Raw genomic sequence first — 21,959 nt, 5'->3', positions numbered from 1 at the left:
CACTGGCCACCAGAGACAAGAGATCAGTACCTGCGCTCCTGCTTCCCCTCATGAGGAAACTGCAGACCACAGTAAGGTCTCCCCTCAGTCTCCTCATCTGTAGGCAGAATAAACTAAGTGACCCCAGATCCCCATGACCCTTAAAAGATCTTTGAGAGTGGTCTTACGATGACATCAGCCAGCTCTTTGAGTACCCTGAGATGAATTCCATCAGGCCTCTTAGACTTATTATTATCCCATCAGGCCTCATTCATACTATTTATTCTTAAGGTTTCTGTTATGTAGCTCCACTTGACAGAGCCAATAACCTCATCTTGGTGACTTTCTCTCCCTTGACTCATTTTTTCTTGTCACTTCAGTGCCAACTAGGATACCACAGACTACTATGTATTTACTGTTTCTTGGATGTAGAGATGATTACTGGTCTGAACTTAATTTATTCTGTGTTGTTTCATTAATGGAGGATATTTTGATTGAAGAAAGAGAAGTGATTGAGAAGAGAGAACGGGCAGAGCAGAAAAGTCTAAATCCTCCATCAACATATAGATACCAGTGCTACTAGAGTTGGAGAGTCTGGATTTGTCTGAGATCCACTCTGTTGAGCTTGATCTTGGCATAGATTCACCTTGCTAAAGAGAAGATCAGGCATTGGGTATCTCAGCAGCAGCCTATAGACCGCTTCCTGGGTGAGGTGTGGGTAACTTCAGTCCTCCTCTGTAGAAGACAGAGCATTAAATCTTTCTTTTTATTTGGAACTACACAAGAGATTTTAACACTGATGAGTTATGTCACTTTTCTTTTAATCTAAATTAAGTTGTGCTTAGAATCTAATTGTTTTGACAATAGAGTAGTGGTTTATATAGACTTTGTTTGACATGTTTGCTGTCGTAATTTATGTTCTTAAGGAGACTAGAAATTAAGTAGTGCAGAGAGAGTGATTTTTCAGACATACACTGTAACTTCCACAAGAACTGGGGGTTTTTTGCATGTCACTCTAGCCCCTCCAAAATGAAATTTTGAACCCAAATATCACTCCATTCTCAGCTGTAACTGATAGAATTTGGACTAACAGAACTGCATTTGCGTAAAGGAGAATAATTTATTCCTCAAAAATGGAAATTGAAAAAACCTCACTGAATTCTGAATACATGAATATAGATATAGAATGCAGACAGGGATATACTAGTCTAAATTCATACCTGCTATGAAACTACCATGAAAATAATGGTTTTTAGCTACTTACCATTCATGAGGGAGACAGCAAAGAGAAATTCCTGCACCCTCTTTGTTTACTTATCTTTAGGTGAACCTTTAGGTGAGTTTGAATTAACAGACTTTTTCATTCTGACATATATTACTACAGGATTTTTAAAATTAATCTAAATTCGTAGTAAACTGTTTTTAAAAGTAGACTTTTTTTTTTGTGGGTACAACCTGATAATGAAGTGTTTAAGACTTTCAGCTAAATTAGATCATTCTACAGGAAGCTCATTTCACTGGCAAAATCATTATAGTCTCATACAACATTACTGAAAGCAAAGTGAATACACTCTATAGCTTCAGTGAACACTGTGTTACAAAAATCCATGTATTGTTCTAAAACACAGAATAATTACAATGCACCACAACATTTTGTTCGCATGGTATAGTTGATCTTCTCTCCGTAACTCTAATGTAAACTAATCTTTCAGGGTATAGTAGCGGTGAAAGCACTATAAACTTACCATTATAATAGTATATAATTACTATAATCTTCATTTAACTTGCCAAGAACTTCAATTAGGTCACACAAATACATCACTTGTTTCTCTGACATAGTTCAAACTGAGGGGTGATCTATACAATCATGTCAATATATGTATAAATCTGAAGGCACACAAAAATAGAGAGGTGTTTCGTACTGTGTTGGTAGCTGCAGCTGTACCTATCAGTGATGTGGGGTGTAGCTGCCAGTAAAAGCCAAGTACACCTCAAATACGAGGTTGGTTTGCTCTGGCTGTACTTTTATAAATGCCATTTCATAGTAGCAGAATAGCAGCCATGAGACATAGGCAGGTCCATGATATAACTTCTACCTGATGAACAACATATCCATTTTTAAGAATTGTGAGTGTTTTCTATATACTAATTATTGTAATAAATGGAAAATATTCAGCTTGAGTGTAAATGATGAATGGGAGAGTAAGTTAAGGTGTCTACAAGAAATAATGAGGTTTGGTGTGATTCATGCCCAGCAGTATGGGGAAATACATTAACACATTGACTTTCATCAACTCATTTTTAACCATCAAAAAAGTTTAGAAATAAAAGAAAAATAAGCAGAGAGCATAGACCATAAAGTGATTTAGTGTTGAATGTCAGACTACAAGTTAATATTCTTTCTCCTTGTTCTGAGTGCATAATTAACTTTTATAGCACTTTCTGGGATTTCAAAGTAATGTTTCTGAATTTTAAATCTCTTATGATATAGGAAGACACTAATATTCACATTTCACTGATTGAAGTTGTTAGTCTGTAAAGTCCAATTTCATTTTCCTCTCTGATCATTGGACCAATGAAAAATGCAATTCAAACTGACTTGTTTATTTTGCATAAGAATAAACAATACAAACTATGAAGAAGCAGAGAATAAACCCCAGCAATCTGTGGATATAACTATGATATAACCAAAGCCAAAGGCTCTATTCTAAGATTGTAATATTTAGATATTTTTAAATTCCAGTAGGAGAACGGTTTGGAGACTGTAAAAAAATGGAAAAATAATAGGATTTGTACACGTGTATAGCCTTATTTTTTGGAAGTAATTACAAACTCTTAGTGACACAGTAAACAACAATTTTTCTACTTCTTAGGTGCCTTGAGTATATTGAATAGAAGAGTCTATAGTATAAGACTGTATTCAAAGTGACTGAGATTAACTTTATAATAGAGCACATAGTTACAAATGGGAATAAAACTCAAGAGATGTTCAGTGGTTTAGTTTAATATTTCTGTATTCAAATAGTGTCAGGGCTCATATTCAGAGAAATCAAATTCTTTGATGATTTCCAGTTTCCTTTCAATTTCAACTTTAATCATGCAGCCAGCTCATGTCTGAAGGATGAGTCTGAAGATCTGATCACTACTAAGGAAGCAGATATAAAGAAAAAGAAATTATACAATAATGTCTGGAATAGATTAGGGGACAGCTACTATAACCTTTCCAAATCCAGTTCATACCCAGCCCCCAAGGAGAGCATTGACACTTTAATTGTTTTGCTCTGTTTCCCCTTATTTCAGTTGCTTTTTCATACCAGTCAGCCTCTTTCTCAAAGCTGCAGGGCAAAGGAACAAACCTCTCTCCAGCCAGCAATGTATGCATTAGAATCATAGTATCATTAACGTTGGGAAAGACCTCTAAAATCATGAAGTCCAACCATTAACCCCACTCCACCTGCAAGTCAGAAGTAAAGCTAATGAAAGTCCTAAAACTAGTGCAGGTATAAAGAGAAGCAGCGTCTGGGTCCATGGCAGGGAACTTGCACAGCCACAGTCCTTCATCAACATCTCCCAAGAAACAGTCCTCAAACCACTGGCCATGAAAATGGATTTTATTTGAAGATGTCTATTCCTGAAATACTTTTAGGTTAATGCATTTGACATATCCATGATACCATCTGATCTGCCCATTAAAAGAACAATATTATTGTCAAGGGTTCTGTATCACCATAGCATAGCAAATTCAGTGGAAGGAAATAGGTTGAAAATAAAGGGTATTTTGTTATTTGTTGGATCTAAACTGTGGTTGGTAGTATTTTTTGATCACTCTCTCTGTCTTGAATAATCTTTTCTTTATCAGAACTCCTAAAAGAGGCAATAATGCAATTATTCACTTTATCAGCTCTCAGATCTTTCTTTCAGTTTAGTTTTAAATAGAATGACAGTTGATAAGTTTAATTAAGCATTACTTAATGAGGGCAGAGTCTACCCAAAGGAACTACATCAAAGTTCCTCTGCCAAAAAGTAGGATAGCAAAACACAATTGTTTTTGTATAAGTTTCTCTTAAATACTGTGTATCCTGATACAGGATGCAATTATATCTAAATTTTAAAATTTAATTCAAACTAAGATTTTAAAAGAAGCTGTGAGATTTTCATACATAGATTTAAACAATATTCATGGAACTAATTTCTGATTGTTTCTTATTCCACATTTTCTCATTGTTGCTAAATATTTATCCTCTTCATTAAAAAACAGATAGTTTGTGTCCATACCTTCTCAAGTACAGGAGTTCAAAGATATTAAGGAAAAATTATTAATTATTCCTCAGTTAGATCAAATCACTTAAGTCTTGGAACTTCAAATTATTTATGGACATCATAGCGTAGATCTAATATCTCTAGAATCAGCTATGTCTGCTTTCTTTGATACATGGAGCTCCAGCATATATGGATTCAAAAATAGCATAGTCTATAAAACAAAATGTAACTATTTGACACAGAATCACAAAATAGTTGAGGCTTGTAAGCACCTCTAGAGATGCCCTAATTCAGTCTCCCTGTTCAAAGCAGAGGCAGTGGTCCTGTTGGGTTTTGAACACCTCAAGCTACAGGGATTCTTCAACCTCTCTTGACAATCTGCAATATCTGCAATATATCAATACTTGAAACATATACCACCATTTAAGATTAAAAAGTTCCTTTTTTTATATAAGCAGTTGAACATTAAGAGTGATCTGCATTTTGTATTTCTTGATTGAGCTACTGTGAAATATACACAGGGACAGTGAGCAGTGCCAACATAGTCCATGCTATTACATAAGCTTTTTTTTTCCTGACAGTTGATCCACATATGACTAAATAGTCAACAATTAGAGGACTTAGTTGTTTAGCGTGAAACAATGAAAATTATCAACAAAAGATCATCAGTCCAAATCATGTGGTAATTCCAAGCAAGGACCAGCTCCTCGTATTTGGATACAAGTTTACTCAGGATTCTGAGAAATTTCATGCAATATGAAAGTTCAGGTTTGGCCTAGATTTGAATACAAACTCATCTTCTTTACACATTATTCAAACTTTCTACTCCAAAATTCTCTTACCCAAAATTTCCCATATCTTCCAAAGGATGCTGAATGTTCCCCAGGGACCCCAGGGAATTATTTCGAGTTTCTCCAGTACTTAGCTTTCATTTCACAAGCTGTCAAATGACTAGTCAAAATGTTAGAAAAAGGAAATCAGTTCTGCAGAGTTTTCAGGTTTTATTGTTATCAGTTAACAGATAACTGGCATACTCATGCAAAAATAATATTTACTAGTTGGTAAAAAGAACCTGACAGTCTTGTGAGCAGCATTAAGCTTCACGTGTTAAGTATGGCAACATCATGCAATACAACAAAATATCACCCTCTCCTTCCTGGGATGATTTTGATGAAGCCATCAAAGACCCAGTGGGCCCTTCCTCACTTCTGCAGTGTAAGCACTGACCCTCCCTCCAGGAGCAAGCTCTTAGTTTAAGCACTGAGAGCAGGAACTATAGCAAGCACTGGAGACTTTGAGATATTTATTTGGTAGTTATAAAAAAGAACACAATGGCTATACTGTGTCAGAGGAAACGTACACTTCAATTTTGATAACATCTCCAGCTGTGGCCCTTAACAGATATATGTGGAAGAATATAAGAACACAGCAGTCTTCTCTCTTTCTTTCAATGTATTAGGACTGTAGCATGCTTTTTTAAGGGAAGGGATGGTGTTAAATGTGAATATGTCCATTACATACTTATGAATGTATGAGGTTCCCTCTGTAATAATTATTTTGTGATCAGTGGAAAATTATAAACCTCTTCTGATTCCAGGTTCTAAATGTCACCATCCAGCAGATAACAAAAAGGCTGAGCAAATCATGTCTGACAGCACACTTCTGGAGCAGGGTTAACTTTAAACATCAAGACTCCCAGGTCTTGATGTTTAAAGCTGACCTGTTGATTCTGGGAGCTGATATTGCTAAAAATGAGTAATTGATCACCATCAGTGCAGGATGTAGCCATTCTAATAAGATAATATTTAAAAAAAAATGCCAGAAGAAATTATACATTTGATTATCAGGGCAATTGCTAGTTTTTCCTCTGTCAGCAGAGCTGTCATAAAGCAGTGAAAGTTTTCTCATCTTCCTGCTGTGGTTTTTTTTATTATTACTATTTTTTTAATTTTATTTTTTTTTGCTTCTAAACTGGTTATTTGAAGCATACAAATTTTTGCAAATTTGACTGTCATGTTCTGACTACCAAAGACCAGTGACAGAATGGGATTGATTTTAGGCAAAGCAAAACTTTATCATCAGTGTGACTTCGTGTTACTTTTTTTCTCTTTTTGTTGGTTAGACTTGCATTCATTCTGAAGGTTTTCTTTGTAATTTTTTTTTTTTCAAGCAAAACATGTACGGCAGTTACACCTTGAGAAAATAAAAATCAGCTTCTTGTCTAATTTTTTTTCCTTATACCCCAGGGCTATCAGTCAGATCCGTTAAGTTGCATTTGAATTGCTTGATTTTAAACATTCATGATCCACAAGGCACACAATGAGAAGAAAATACCCCTATACTGACATCTTAAATGGATCTCTGTGTGAGCCAAGCCTGCGGAGATTCCATTTCCTTTTGGTTTGCTTCTTTGTTCATGGGTGTGTGGCCTTACTGACCAAGTGAGTGAGTGCAGTGCCATTGCACACACTGCTGAAACTCTCACCAGTGAAAATTAGATTCCATTTCCAAATCCCATCACTGCAGTGATACTCAGCTAGGCTCTTCCTGCTGGTCTTTTAAATTAAAGCGAGTCATTGATGATAGCCTTACTGCTCCCCTGGTAAATTTTCTTCTGAAGCCATGCAAGCAGGAGGTGATAAACCTAGGACAGCAGCTGGTAGTATTTTGTCAACAGAGCATCTTTTTTTTTTTTTTTTTTACAAAAGGATATTAACCAGTTTCTCACATTTCTAAAGCTTTCAGTTTTTGTTCTTGCTCATTGCTAATACATGGAAAAGGTGGGTTTGCTTGTCTTAGGAGGTTTATACTGTTGTGTATAACATCCTATGCCATAATAGCATTGTGAAGTCACACATTGACAAAAAAACCCAAAAATAACTTCAGTTCCTTCCTTTCTAGAAACATTCTAAAGACAGAGACCATGCTGTTAATTTGTACGATTAAAAATCAAGGGGACATTCACTTGCTCATAATTACTGTTGCTTTATTTCAGAGGAACTAAGCTTAAAATCAGATCTGCTTTACCAAGCAAAAGCAACATCATATTTCTGAATCATGGCTGGTAAATGAAAGGGGGTAAATTTTAGGAAAAGTCAGATCTATTTTAGCATGAAGCAGCTGGATTTACTGCCTTCTGAGCATCACATTTTACTCATTTTGCACAGTTTGTATTTCTGTAAACTGCTACAAACAAAATGATAAATTCTTGATTACAGCAGTTATGATCAATTCTGATATTTCAACTCCTAATTCATGGAATGCAATGGAAAATTTTGGAATATAAAGTTGTAGTCTTTATTTCTCATATTCTTTCATTGTCAAATAATTTAATCTGTTTAATTCCATAAACAGTTTTCATTATATTTTATTTAGCAGCATGTTTTTATATGAGTTTATCTCCACATTTCACTTCACTATTTTTCCCATTTGTTATATGCAACTGCACAGGATTTTGAAATTAAAATATGATCCAGGTGAAGACTTGGTTTTATCTGTGTAAGTGGTAGCAAGCTAAGTGTTTGTGGTTTTCCTTGCTGTGTGGGTGGTGTGTTTTTCTGATGTTTTGTAATACATTGCTTCTAGTGAACTATTAAGAATTCAGTATCTTGTCCCATTAAGTAATTTTTTCCCACTAGAGCCAGAGGCTTGGATTTTGACATTTGTACACTGGTGAAAAGATAATCTTTTTGGAGTCAACCTTATGACTAATTATTACAAAATATGAACCCAATTCTCAGAACCTATAAGTCCCAGATGCAAATCTTGCTTTTTGTAAGCATTTCACTCTAACCAAAAGATTTCTTATTTTATCAGAATACACCTCACTTGATTTATAGAGGGGTTGACTCTGGAAATACTGAACATGAAACTTCCTTATAGAGATACTTTGATCTGTACCAAGTTTCCTGACTCAGTCCTGACACACTTGGAAGACACAGCAGCTTAGATCAGTATTCAGTATTTTTCAGCCCGGTTATCATAGCTCTGTCCCTACATTTCACAATGAAGTATGTTCAGCTTTTTTTGTCAATTTTTTCATGAGAAAAGATACGGGAAAAAAATTTAAACCTGATTATTACCCAGCTGATATTTGAAATGTGGAGGCACATCTTTTCATTAAAATCAGTTAGCCCAACTGCTTTCACTTTTTTGTATTTTCATAAGTGACAAAGCAGAGAAAATGTATTTGAATTATCAAAACACATTCACAAATTATTTCCATTTTGAGGCTCGGCTTTTCAACAGCCATTTGTCACTGTAGAAAAGAGTTATCTTCCAAGACCATGGCTGGGCAGGAAATGTCTGATTTATAAAATGTTTTGGTTTCTTGCCATGTTGGTAGGTATGCATGTTTTTGATATTGCAGAATTTTTCAATATCATGCAACCCAGACTGTGGAGAGTGCATGTATACTTTGAATCACAGAGAATTGATCTCCTGTCTTGTTTCAGCAGGTAAGTTATAGTGGAAGGGACAATAACATTCAAGAGTCTAATCTGTGTGAAGTGAAAGGGCTTTGCTAATGTGCTGTGCCATTTAAACAACTTTCAGTGAATGTCACATCAAATCTAGTTGTCAAAGCAAGACAAGACAAGAAGAATCTGTCTGATGCCTTTGTCAAAATCTGAGCCCTTGACCTCATGCTCTTTTGCCTTTGTAGGAATGCAGGTGCTGGAATGGAATGGCATCCCCTTGACTGGGAAGACTTATGAAGAAGTCCAGAGCATTATTATTCAACAGAGTGGGGAAGCAGAAATATGTGTAAGACTGTGAGTTTTTCCCCATCTTTCTGTTTCCATTTTTTTTTGGCTTTTCATGGCTTTCTTTTTTTTCTTTTTTAATTTACAGTTGTTAAGGTGGAACCTTTGTTAGCACAAAACATCAGTGTAAGAATAAGCAAGAGTTCACTGTGAGTGTGGGAGGTCTGGTTTTTATGTTTTTCTTTTAAAGTCATAAGGAAAGATAAACCGAGTGAGATGCTAATAATTATACTTTTATAAATAATGATATCTCCATTTTCAGGCCACAGTCTCCTCTCATTGACAAACATACAATTCACTGAATTTACTGGTGTTAGAAAAAATGGTGATTTGGTAGTAACTTGAATTTAAGTGAAATCTGTATCCTTTAAATGAAAATCATTTAAGCATCATGAGAAATGCATAAACTTGCATTAAATTCATTAAAGATTTCACCTTAAAAGAAACTTTTCTTCTCAACTCTTTAGAAGCATTGCCAATATGTATCAGCTAAGAAGGGACCATGCTTGGGAGCTGCTTTCTGTCATGAACCACTATTCATTTACCTACTTAATACAATAATGAGGGTATGAGGAAAGAGTTTCTTTTGTCTCAGGCTTCTCATTGCTTTCTTTAGGGATCTGAACATGCTCTCGGATTCTGAGAACCCCCAGCACCTGGAGCTGCATGAGCCAGTAAGGGCAGGTGAGCATCAAGATGTTGCTTTGATATTGTAGGTCTGGATAGCAGCTGAAAATTTGATGTGATATAAGCTAGAATGTTAGCATTGTAAGCTCAGGTGTTACACCTCAAATATTGCCATGGGTAAAAAGGGGACTACACCTTACATACAAAGGCAAGATGAAGGGATCGAGTGCACCCTCAATGTATTTGCAGACAACTCCAAGCTGGGCAGCATATTGGTCTGCTGGAGGGTAGGAAGGCTCTGCAGAGAGATCTTGACAGTCTAGATTAATGAGCAGAGGCCAAATGCATGAGATTTAACAAGGTCAAGTTCCAGGTCCTGCACTTGGGTCACAGCAACCCCATGCAGAGCTACAGGCTGGAGAAGAGTGGCAGGAAAAGGACCTGGAGGTGCTGGTTGACAGTGGCTGAACATGAGCCAATATGTGCCCCAGTGGCCAAGAAGGCCAATGTCATCCTGGGTTGCATCAGCAATACTGTGGCAGCAGGACCAGGGCAGTGATAGTCTCCCTGTACTCAGCACTGGTGAGGCCATACCAAGTTCTGTGTTCAGTTTTGGGCCCCTCCCAAGAAGGACATTGAGGTGCTGGAGCATGTCCAGAGAAGGGCAACGGAGCTGAGGAAGAATCTGGAACACAAGTCAGCTGAGGGAGCTGGGCGTGTTTAGCCTGGAGAAAAGCAGGCTCAGGGGGAATTTTCTCTCTTTTTACAACTACCCGAAAGGAGGCTGTAGTCAGGTTGGGGTCAGTCTCATCTCCCAAGTAACAAGTGCTAGGACAAGAGGAAATGGCCTCAAGTTGCATCAGGGATGGTTCAGGTATCCTGAGGAGCATGCTGGGAGGAGTGTGATGTTTGTGGTGGGAGTTTTTGACTCCTCCTTGGTGATAATTCCTTCATATTCACATCAGGATCCACTTGGGTCTCTTTTATGTTTTCTACTATACCTTGCTCTTTCCCCACTGTTCAACAGCTCTGCATTGCATAGGACTTGACTGGATAGTGTAAACTTTACATGTGATATATTCTTTTTCTTTTTCCTTCTGTTGCCCTTAAGGCTTATTTTGCCCAATCCCTGAGTTTCCATCTCTTCTGGTAACTGACCAGTGAGTTGCTGGTGTCTGCAGGGCCTCCACTTTCATCCTGTGTCCAAACCTTGCAGCACTGCTGTCACCCCAGGGCTCAGAGGCTCTTATAAACTTCATTATTAATCTGGAGTCATAAATACTTCAATCTGCACAGTGTAATTACTGCTGTGCCTTTCTATGTGAAAATTATTAAGAATGGGCACTATACCATACCATTATACAATATAACTCAGGCAAATTAGGGCTGCAGCCACCCGGTCATTCAACAATCACTGTTGCAGCCAGACAAGCTAAAACAAAGCTCCAGGCAAACTGCAGCAAGTTCAAATAACACACAAGTCCTAAGGCCTGTGTTCATAGAGTCATAGAATTGTCAGAGTTGGAAAAGACCTTGATGAAAATACCTGTTAGCTTAATACAAGGTTTGTGGTCTGTTGTGAGTGATGAAAATACAGTATTTACTAAGAGACAGGGATGCAACAGTAACAGTCAGTGTGAAGTTTTATGTGAGTTTTAAGATGACAATGCTTTTGGGGGGATTCCCTTCTATTCAGTCAATACCATGACTGCAGGCTCCAGTAATTTTATCAGTCATATCTAATCTAACTTTGAATCAACATGGACAATCTTACGGTAATGCAGCCCCTCAGCAAGATCAGTGCAGATTAAAAGACTGTTTCACTCAGAATTTCATGGGTCCATTCTGAGTTTTGTGGGTTTGTGGCTTCTCTTTTATCAATCAGCACATAAATTGTCTGAATTAAATCCTCTATTTGCTGATCATGTAACATTTCTCGGCTATTAATATACTTACCATAAAGCTACTTTTTGTTGAAAATGGATGTTATGGATAATAATTTAAAGAAAAGACTAACTCTGAGAGAGCTTTGAGGCAGAGCTGCCCATAATTATTTTCTTTGTGAGCAGATCAAAAACACCAAAGACATTCATAGACACTGAAATTGGGTTTTGAAAAGATAGAAGATAGAATAAACAACTTTTTATTAATAAAGAAAACTCAAAATGAGAAAGAACAGAAATAAAATTAATTTTTTCCACTCTTGCAGACATGCTTCCTTCTAGTCTGGTAATTTTCTAGTGGTTTCTGAGTTGGACCAGCTCTGTAGAGTTCCTTCTACCTGCCAAGTCAAGTCTTGCCGTTACCTCTGAGGTTTGGCAGACTGGGCTTTGGAAAGGAACAATCTCCATTCTCTCTGAAAGAAAATGAATTAGAGCCAAGCAGGCAGGATAAGACTAATGTCTTGCTTTAAACCTCTTATACTTCTGAGAACCTGGGAAGCAAGCTGTACCTAGTATCCTTTTAACTCTATGCAGTATAAGGCACATATGGAACTTACTTGACTTCATTTCTGTGTTAGATGGAAATTGCTGTCTCCAAAGGGTAAATTCTTCCCACTCATTCCCAGGCAGTAGGGAGGGCAATCAGACTCAGATGTCTTGCATAGGTGTGAGTAATAAGGCAAGGTGAATCAGGGCTTTTATTCTTCATTTGTTTTCATTTCATTCTGCTTTGATTAATTTGTGGTGCTAAAGTTTTGAGCTTTTTTCTCTTTATTTCTGTATAAATTATCTCAGAAGCAGAATTCAGTTTTATTGAATGTCCAGCTGATTTGAAAAAAAATAAAGAATAAAAAGAGATTTAAGCTTTTTACAAGAAAGTTGAGATACTTGGTGAACCTGGACCAATTCCAAAGATTGAAAGATAATACAGTACAGTCTTTAAATCTATAATTTGCTCCAGTATGATTCAGCATGATCAGCAAGGCCTGTTTTTCTTCAGCTGGAAGTACTTTCTCAGGAAGCTTTCAAGGTAAGTAGCACTAGTTGACAGAAAGACTAGAATTGGAATGTCAGTGCTGTGTGAGAGATGTCTATTTCTATGGGTTGCCTTTTGTGTCTTCAAAGTATACAAGCAGATGACATGAAAAATTGTAAAGATCATTATACTGTCCCTGTACCTTGGTGAGATGGATTTGGATGTGCTGGCAATTATCAATACAAAGCTCTCTTCCTTTAATCCAGTAGATAAAGCGAAGTCCCCGGGGGTTGATCCCAAGCAACTGGCTGCAGAGCTCCAAAAGGTTTCTCTACAGCAGTCGCCTCTGGTTGCTTCCTCAGGAGCGGAAAAGGGTTCTCATGTGCACTCTGGAACCACTTCTGCCACCTCCAGTGCTGTTCCTAGCCCTGGTCAGCCTGGTTCTCCCTCAGTGAGCAAGAAGCGCCACAGCAGCAAGGTAAGAAACTCCTCAGATACGCAGCAATAATATTTTGATGACAGGAGGAATCTGCCTGTTTACCTCCTTTAGTAGAGCAAGAAATTACAGCACATATTGGTGAACTCATTTCCAGGACAGTGATGAATATTACTGTTAAGATATTGGACATAAGGAAAGATTATGTGATTTATTCAAGGTCATAAAAGATTGGTCCATCTCTAAAAATATTTTTTTTTAGCTTAATATTATTGGTTTTAAACAAAATAATTGTCCTTTGCTGTCTTTGTTGCTCTTGGTATTTAAGAGCATCCTACATTATGGTGAGGTACTAGTTCCACTGAAGAAGCTGATATTACTAAGACCATAATTTCCCTCCCTCTACTTAAACTACTGCTAGAAGTGTTGCAAGCTATGAATAATCAGAGCATGTCTCTGAAAGCCAGGGAAAGAATGAAAATTAAAGTTACCATTAAAATGTTTTTTTCACAAGCTAATTCCTGTGAACTTACTAAGCATAATTTCTTATTTTCTTTGCCAAATCCTGTCCATTTTTCTGCTGAAGTTCTTTCTCGTTGTGCATATACACACCTGAAAAGGGAAGAGTGGGAATTTAGTAACATTTTTTCCAAGTTGAAACTGAAAACTAGATCATAAAGTAATTTGTCACATTTTTGCATTTTGTGTCAAAAAAGTTGAGACCCGAAGTGGAAATCAATTCTGTGAAGACTGTATTTGCTTAAGCAATTTGCAAGAGTGCTGATTGCTATCCTGAATATCCAGCTTCTCACATTCTTATTGTTAGAAGCAAAGCTTCACATTGCAAACAGAGTGCTTTCTAGATATTTATTAATCATCATCTTTATTCCTTCTTGGGACTGTCAGATTACTATTGCATTATACTTATGTTTTATTTTTGTTCTGTTGGAGCTATGCCCTTTAATTGAACTATGGATGAGTTAGGTGCTGCACAAACCAAACCCAGCACCTGGTTTGCTCGTTTCAGATAGTTCTTCAATATGCCAACATAACTTTCATGTGAGAGGAAACATAAAAAAACCCCTTTCATCCAGCAACTTAGCACAAACTGTAAAGATATTTGTTGATCAGTTTGGCTTGGATAGTCATTCTGTCTTTCCACAATACCTATTGATATTTTAAGAACAAATGCAAGTATATGATGCACAAGTTACATCCATTTGTCAAGATTTACTGGGCCTAACTTCAGGGATCTGGTAGAATTGCCTAATCATTAAGTGAATAGTTGGATTCATTGCAGCATACTCTGGATATTGTATACTTCTACATATGAACTAATTTGCCATATGCATGATTTTTGTCGCTGAGAATAACGCACTTCTGAAGTACAATTCATGAGACTGGGTGAAACCTGCCATGGCAGTGCATGGAGAGGGCAGGGCTCTTGGCCCATGTCACTATCTACTCTGAACCTCCTTTCATTTGATGCTCCTAAGATCACTGCACAGTGAATGGACATCCAAAAATCCTTGCTGTGCAGTGTATCCTGGAGAGGTGCCCCTCTCTGTCCACATGAGGAGACTGGGTTCCCAGCTTTGGCACTGTAACAGGTCACCTTAAGTTAGATGCATAAATTTAATTTCCTGTTTCAGAGAGGATTTAGTACTTTTTTAATGAAAATTCAGCTGGAGGTTTATAAAGATGAAACAAAAAAAAATATTAGAACTATTGCCTTCATGTAGGAGATGCAAACCCCAAAACTAGTCAGGTAAATATTTAAAACGTTCTTTGCTTATTTCTGAAAACCGTGTTGAGAGGCATTTCTTTCGTAACAACCACGGCTCTTGTTGACTTGTATAGTTTCTGTTCATTGACTGCAGGCCAAGTTTATAATGGTGTTGAACTCTGTTTGAAGAGAAAGCTCATCCTTTCTGGAACTGCTCTTTGCCTTGGGCTGACAACATTTCTAGGCGGGCTGCAGCCCTGCCAAAGTATCATGACAGACTAAATAGCCAAACTGCCTAGATGTTGTTTTGCAACTGCTTTTATTTTTAGCAAGTATTTTTTTAAGCTTTTTGTATAGAATATACACTCTAGAAATGTAGTAGGAGTCTCTTTGATATTCTACAGTGCCAATTGTCTCACATTTAATGCTTTGTCTGATTGCTGCAGAGAGTGATAGTGCATAACATCAGAGCCTGGCATTAACAAGTTTCACCTCAGGGTCGTGACAATCTTCTTCAGCAGGTGTGATGGCATTACAAAGCACCATCTCTTACACAGGGTGTATGAGTTCATGCAAGGAGTCTCAAAAGAAATTAGAACAAACTTAGATTAGCCATCTCAAGAGGGATTTAACCCTTGGAAGCTTTAAGCTCACTATATCCTGTGCAGACCTGTTTCTTTTGTAGTGTAAATGCATGATCTGCATATGATGCAGATTACATCCATACAAATGCCCTACAGAAACATTAATTGTCTTTGTATCTTGAAGAATGGGTTGTTTTTTTCTAATTCCTCAGATCCTTTAGCTCCTAGAAAATTCAGCAGTGAAATACTTTTTCTTCTTTTCAAATTAATCCTCACTGAGGCCCTGATAAAGAAAGATACTTATTTGCATCTCTGCCTTTCAATCCAGATCCATCTTCAAAGCTGGCCCAGCTCTGAGCTGGGGGTTAGACCAGATGACCTTGAGAGGTCTCTTTCAGCCTAAATTATTCATGTTTCTTTCAAATATATAAGTAGTTCTTCATGGTCAGTTTTAAATCTGCTGCCATCAGAGAGAAAACAAAATATTTGATATACTGAATCGGAGCCTTGTAAATGAATATGGAGATTCAGCAATGATATAGAAACATTTATTTTTACAGACTTCACTTTACAAACTCCCCTTAAACCACCTTTGGAAGTCCCATACAAATTTGTCATGCCCATTCCCTTTTCTACGAACTCCTTCTACATTATCTGCACTAATACATTCCATATTACATGACAGGCAGAGTGAACAAACCCATTATTCTTGATATTCCAACTTGTGAAAAATGAGAGCATTTAGTCTATTCGACAGTGATTTTGTAGCCACAGCACAGCTAGCTCCATGTTATTTTTTGTGTTGTCAGTATTGTCAGTGCTAGTACAGCCTGAGGTCAGAACTATTAAGTATAATAAAATCCATTTGTAGAGGTAAAGTATGAGAAATATAAGCCATTTAAGCCCTACTTCAAAAGTTTGCATGATGCTCAGGTAGCTCTCTGTCTTTGCCAAAAGGAGAAGAAATTCTCTCTTTGAAGAGTCTGCTAAGGACCGAAGAAATTTTAGGAGTAGTTTGCTATCAATCTAAAATTTCATTTCAGATTTAGAGCATTTTATAAACTGTTGATGACTTATTTTAGCTGTTAGAAAGAATAAACTTCTTTAAAAGCTTTTTAAGGTACCAAGAACAGCTGATTTTAAAATATTCTATGAGAATTATTTTTAGAAACATGTGCATTTGCTGAAAAATCAAGTTTGGTTTTGTTTCTTTTCTGGAAAAGCTTGTGCTCATAAAGGCATCTAGAAGGCAAGGTAAAGCAGTAAACCAAACAAGAATAAGGCAACACAGGACAGTGAACATAACCATAAACCAGGCAGATGTTGGCTAGTTTTCTCCTGTGTTTTCATTGTGCTAGTGTTTGGCTGGGATTTTTCTGCTTAGTTCTGGTCTGCAGATCTGAATGATCGAAGGGATGTTTCTTCATCACAAACCTGAAAAGGGTGGTGCATCACCTTAACTTTAGGCTCTAGTCTGTGTGACGTGGGCCCTGCATTGGCCTAATTTAAAACAATTGATACCCAACATCCTGAGAAAGTCTCTAAGGGTTTTCTTGGAGTGTAGGGCAGCACAAAAGAGGCAGATGGGTTTTACTCTTCTCAGAAAACGATAGAAATACTCAGTGCACGGAATAATGTCAGGCAGCTGCTCACATCTGGAGGAATAGGAAAAGATGGCTTCCAGATCAATCTTCAGAGAACAGTAAGTTTGTCCTTGTTTGCATCCTTTGTTTTCTGCTGCATCAACCAAGGAAGCAGATGTGGAGAGAATGCAAAAATATTCAAATCCTGCTACTGAACCAGAGCTTTCTTGCTTGACTGATGGCTTGCAGATTAGAGGTAGGTCCAGGGTGGCTCAAGGGCACCAGCGTTTAACAGAACAGCATATTTTTGTGAGTCCAGGATTTTAAACAAGTGGTCATATTTTTTTTCCGACTCCTAATAAACAGAAGGGAGGAAAAGGGGTGGGAGGAAAACATTAAAAAATTTATTGCTTTTTGTCAGAAAAGTTCAGTGATAAAGAACAGAGAGGAAGGGGAGGACAGAAAATTTAAATTTCATGATACAGAAAGTGTGTGAAGGAATTTGAAGATGAAGTGGTGTAGCTGAACTGATTATCAGAAACCACAGAATAAAGCAAAAAATGGCTTGCAATTGTGAAACCCACTTTTACCTGTCACTTAGTTTCAATACCATTCTTTCCACTCCTTTAACCCACTTTCACCTAAACTCAGTTTTAAGCTAGTGTAACTTTTACCTCTCTCTGATTTTCTCATATTGCCAGAAATATGGCTGTGTTTTACTTGACATGGTATTTTTTTCTCTTGGTAACAGTCAATTTTGTTAGGCAGAGTCAATGCTTTTCTCCCCATGTCTCCGTGTGATGTATCTGCTCAGATTATAAAGATTTTGCTATTCAATTGTTTGATTGATTCTGTACCTGCACAAAGGCTGAACAAAATGACTGGACTAGACTTTAAGTGCTGTTAAAATACCATAACTATTAGTTTTGAGCATAACAGCTGGAGACAAACAGTTTTAAAAAATTTGTGGCAATGCAGAAGCATAAACCACACCTCTTAAAAAAGTTAACTTTGAAAATCTGTTATTTCCAATATGTATATGTGTATATTTATAAGTGTGTGTCTATGTATTTATTTATGTATTTTTAATCTGGCAGCCCACAGAAACTACAAAGTCTGCTTCCCATCCGATCACTGGAGAAATTCAGGTAAATATGTATTTTTGCTGTGCACATTGTTATTGCTACTGGCTGCATTTTCTGTGCAATAAGTTTGCAGAAAACAACCTCCATCAATTGATTTCTATTCAACTCCAATCCTTAAAATGTCACTAATGTAAGTCAGTGCTTCATTTTTACATCTGTCTTTAATGTTGGCTTGTGAATTACAACCAGAAGAATGGAAAATACCACCGTTCCCAAAGGGGCTAAAAGCACAGTGAAATTCATTCTAATCCTTAATCTTTGGCCACTTATTGTGGTTTTCTTCAGAAATTCCCAATCTGTTTACATTGAAGCAAGAACTGTTGAGTGTTTCTTATAGCACAGTGTATTTATTTCCATGATATGCCAAGTTTATGATTATCCCTTATGTAAATTGACTTTAGCTTTTTTAAACAGTGAAGCACAGAACAGCAGAATAACTGATGCCCTACTTCTTATAGATTTCTGGGGCTTTATTTCCCCTTTAATTAACCCCTCTCTTCTATAGTAGCACTAAGAGTCTTTCCATGCAGTATTATAGCATCCTGGACAGGCTTGGGCTCCAAGTAGGCAGGCTGTGTGTAATTATCACTCAGTAAGCTGGCTATTGCTCAGAATAATGTCAAGGGTTCAAATTTCCTTTGTTTTTTCCTGGTTGGAGTAGATCAATGTGAGTGTTTCTCTTTTGTTTTTCAAGGTCCAACATGATCATCTAGCATTTCATTCCAGTCAAGAGAGAGAGAGATAGAAACTTCTAAAATGTGTTTATTTCCACATAGAAGTCTAAAACCCATTTTACTCAAAGGGTTTAGGAGAGATATTAAATCATTTAGGAATTAAAAGTAACAAATAATCCTACTGTGTTTTAATGCATTCACTAGCTTCAAATCAACTATGACAAGCACCTTGGCAACCTTATCATCCACATCCTTCAGGCAAGAAACCTTGCTCCAAGAGACAACAATGGCTATTCAGACCCCTTTGTTAAAGTTTATCTTCTTCCAGGGAGAGGGTAAGTGTAGGAGATATTTTAACCTGAACCTTCTTTTAATTTAGAGTTGCTGCTTGTCCTTAATAAACAGAACTGAAAGTTATTGCTGTAGGAAATCCAGGTGCAACACCAACAGAAATGGTGAATTTTTAATATAGAGCCAGATCGTATGCTCAGGAGAACTGGGAATACTTTGCTAATGATGTTAGGAACTTTATTGTCATTTTTGTTGATTTACTTTTTTTCTTCCATATTTCCTTTTAAAAATTATAATACATGCAAAAATATTTAAAATAACAACAGACTCTATGGAAATGCACTAAATATATGTAGAACTTTTTGTAAACTTTTTGTAAACTTTTTTTTTTACTTTTTGTAAACTTTTTGTAAACTTGATAAAGCCACATGTTAAACTCAACATGGAATGGTTGCCTCAGCTGAAGACAATCTGAATTCAGGATAGATTTGCAAACATGCAGAATTAAAGTATCTGAGATAAATTTAATGTTGTAGTATGATACTAAAGGTGAGAAATACTGATCAGAAAACATTCTCTCCATATGAGTTATATGGCATTTTTTTTAAGATCTAAGATGATGGTTTTAGAAATACCAGTAATTTTGTATCTAATGACTGTACAAATCACTAAGCACTTTTTCACAGACCATTGCTTTTTTTAGACTCTGTAATTACAAATAGCTCATTAGTGTTTCCTTTAAAAGATATGTTTCTGTACTAGTAATATTATAACTGTTTTTTCACCCTGATGTTGCAGAATGTCATAGGTATATGCAGAATGCATAAGAATCCTACTGACTTCAGTGACATAATAGATGTATCTAAAATTAAGCTGTTGAATCAGACTATAGATTGCAAAGACAAATTCCTGTAAATGTCCCTGCTTGTGCAGTCAGACTCATCCTAAAAGACTCTTAGACTGGGACCATGCAAATAAAAATCTGTATTTCTCTTCTATTCAAAGTAACATGAAAGTGGATGCTAGGGTCACAGTTCAACGTTTGGCATACAGGCAAACACCATTAAATGCATCAATGGTACAAATAAGGCCATGCATTTTCTTTTGTAGCTTATTAATTCTAGCTATACAGCATTCAAAATTGTTCAGTGGCACTGGGCCCAAAACTATTACTGAATATAATCGAAACAGATACTAAAGCTTGATAGGTTTTTTAATGCACATAAGAGTGTTGTAAAATGCTTGTCAGATCAATCTTGCTGGGAATTTTACAGGTACATTCACTGATGCAGAGATAAGACTTTGAACTAAAGATCTGTTCACTCTATAGAGGGTCTAAGCCAGATCCAAGTTTAAGTTTAAACTTGCTACCAAGTTATGAATAGTTTGGATTTTAGTTTTGTTTGGGTTCATTATTTTAAAACATGGCACTAGTACAGTTTGCATGTAACTTGGGCCTTTGTGGAATAATGAAAAGGAAGGGCTTCTTAAGAGTGCCAAACTTGAATTGCTACTGAGTAACTTTTATCTGTAGTTCAGCCCATGCTAGACTTCTTATTCTTCCTAATGCCTCTATTTCCTTTGATTCTGATACTAGAAACTACCATTATTCACATTTTCTTTCATCTCTGTTCTCATTTTCTCTCACTGCTTCCTCTGTGTTCCTAACTCTGTAAATCCTGGATGTCCAGACAAGTCATGGTTGTCCAAAATGCAAGGTAGAGTTTACTATCTTCTGAATTTATTTTATTTTTTGTATGCATGAATGATACTATAAGCCTGTACCTTGACATATAGATTTCTCTTGAGTTCTGATGGCATGCAACTGGGGAATGGTTTTGCTTTTCATTTTCTAATGAGGTCATTTCCAGGTCAGGAGGAACTGGAAACAAGTAGTTAATGCTCCTTGATGCAGTGATATTCTAGGGCCAAACTCTGAAGACAAGAAAAATTTCTTCTGAAATCTATAAGAATTTAGTTCAAAAATATCTAAAACTTCATTCTCACTCACTGAAAGTTGCAAAATAATTAACTGTGAATTTGTATCAAGATTTTTAATGGTGTTACTACCAAAAGAGAAACAGGCACTATTTGGTAATAAAATGGAATATTTCTTTACCTGCACATAATAAACAGATCTCTATCATCTGTATGTTTCTTTGTTACTAAAATTATTTAATGAATGTGTTAAAATTACACATTTTATATGTGTATTCTATTAGATTTTTATACAGTTATTCTATTATACTTTTTTCATTGTACTTTCAGTTGCATTATGTATTAATAACTTCTAATTAAGGAATCAGAGAGAAAATATAAAGAAAAGAGATATACAGTTTCTATGTTTTCACACAGCGTACTCTGTGAATTTCAAGTGTAAATTATTTTATACTAGGTATGGACTCATTTAATGAGTGTATTTTATTAAAGCATCTCCATCTGTTAATCACAATTGTTGGGGAGAAGGCACATCAGTGCTATGAACTTGATGTATTTGTCAGATCCTTCCCTTCAGAGGTCTAAAAACCTTCATCTGTCATCCAGCTTAGCCTGATTCTGCACCTCCCTAGCAGTAGCCAAGGTCTCCTGCTTCCCTCTTCAACAGATACAAGCCATAGGTTGTGTGGATGTGGGCTCACGCCACCCTTACAGTTCAGATCCAAATACTCCATGGACTTCACTGGAAATACTTCAGAGTTACTGTGTGAAAAACACATTTACCTTTTGTCACTTTCAGCTATGAAACTCAACACTGCATGAATCACCTTCTCACATATTTCTGAAAAGAATCAGGAACTTTGAGATGAAGTTCTACTATTGCAAAAGGAGATCCAAGAAAGGAAAGAAAATATATTGGTGTCATTTTCTCGGCTGAGTGAACAAAAGGTCCTTTCCTACTTTCTTCAAAAAATGAAAGTATATCAGTTCCTTAAAACCAGTAGATCACAGGACATTTAGACAGGATACTTTAG

The 21,959-nt window shown here is 36.6% G+C and overlaps 1 protein-coding gene across 10 annotated transcripts in view; it reads left to right on the top strand.

Moving 5' to 3' along the window:
* The window catches only part of PCLO (piccolo presynaptic cytomatrix protein), a 339,234-nt gene that overhangs the window by 240,887 nt on the left and 76,388 nt on the right, over positions 1-21,959 (top strand). For 7 of the 10 annotated variants that reach the window (XM_027639939.1, XM_027639938.1, XM_027639929.1 and 4 more), the window contains exons 11-16: positions 8,903-9,011; positions 9,619-9,686; positions 12,815-13,026; positions 17,975-18,025; positions 18,901-19,031; positions 20,679-20,705. In XM_027639939.1, the coding sequence (XP_027495740.1) occupies positions 8,903-9,011; positions 9,619-9,686; positions 12,815-13,026; positions 17,975-18,025; positions 18,901-19,031; positions 20,679-20,705 (598 nt within the window). Of the gene's footprint in view, positions 1-8,902; positions 9,012-9,618; positions 9,687-12,814; positions 13,027-17,974; positions 18,026-18,900; positions 19,032-20,678; positions 20,706-21,959 lie in introns of those variants that run through there. The other 3 variants (XM_027639931.1, XM_027639937.1, XM_027639936.1) reach the window with 3 other exon arrangements.

Source organism: Corapipo altera, unplaced genomic scaffold, assembly GCF_003945725.1.
Source record: "Corapipo altera isolate COAL_440 unplaced genomic scaffold, ASM394572v1 1b, whole genome shotgun sequence".
In the NCBI taxonomy this organism is placed as follows: domain Eukaryota; kingdom Metazoa; phylum Chordata; class Aves; order Passeriformes; family Pipridae; genus Corapipo; species Corapipo altera.
The sequence above is the reverse complement of the archived record's forward strand: the minus strand, read 5'-3'. Positions and strand labels throughout refer to the sequence as shown.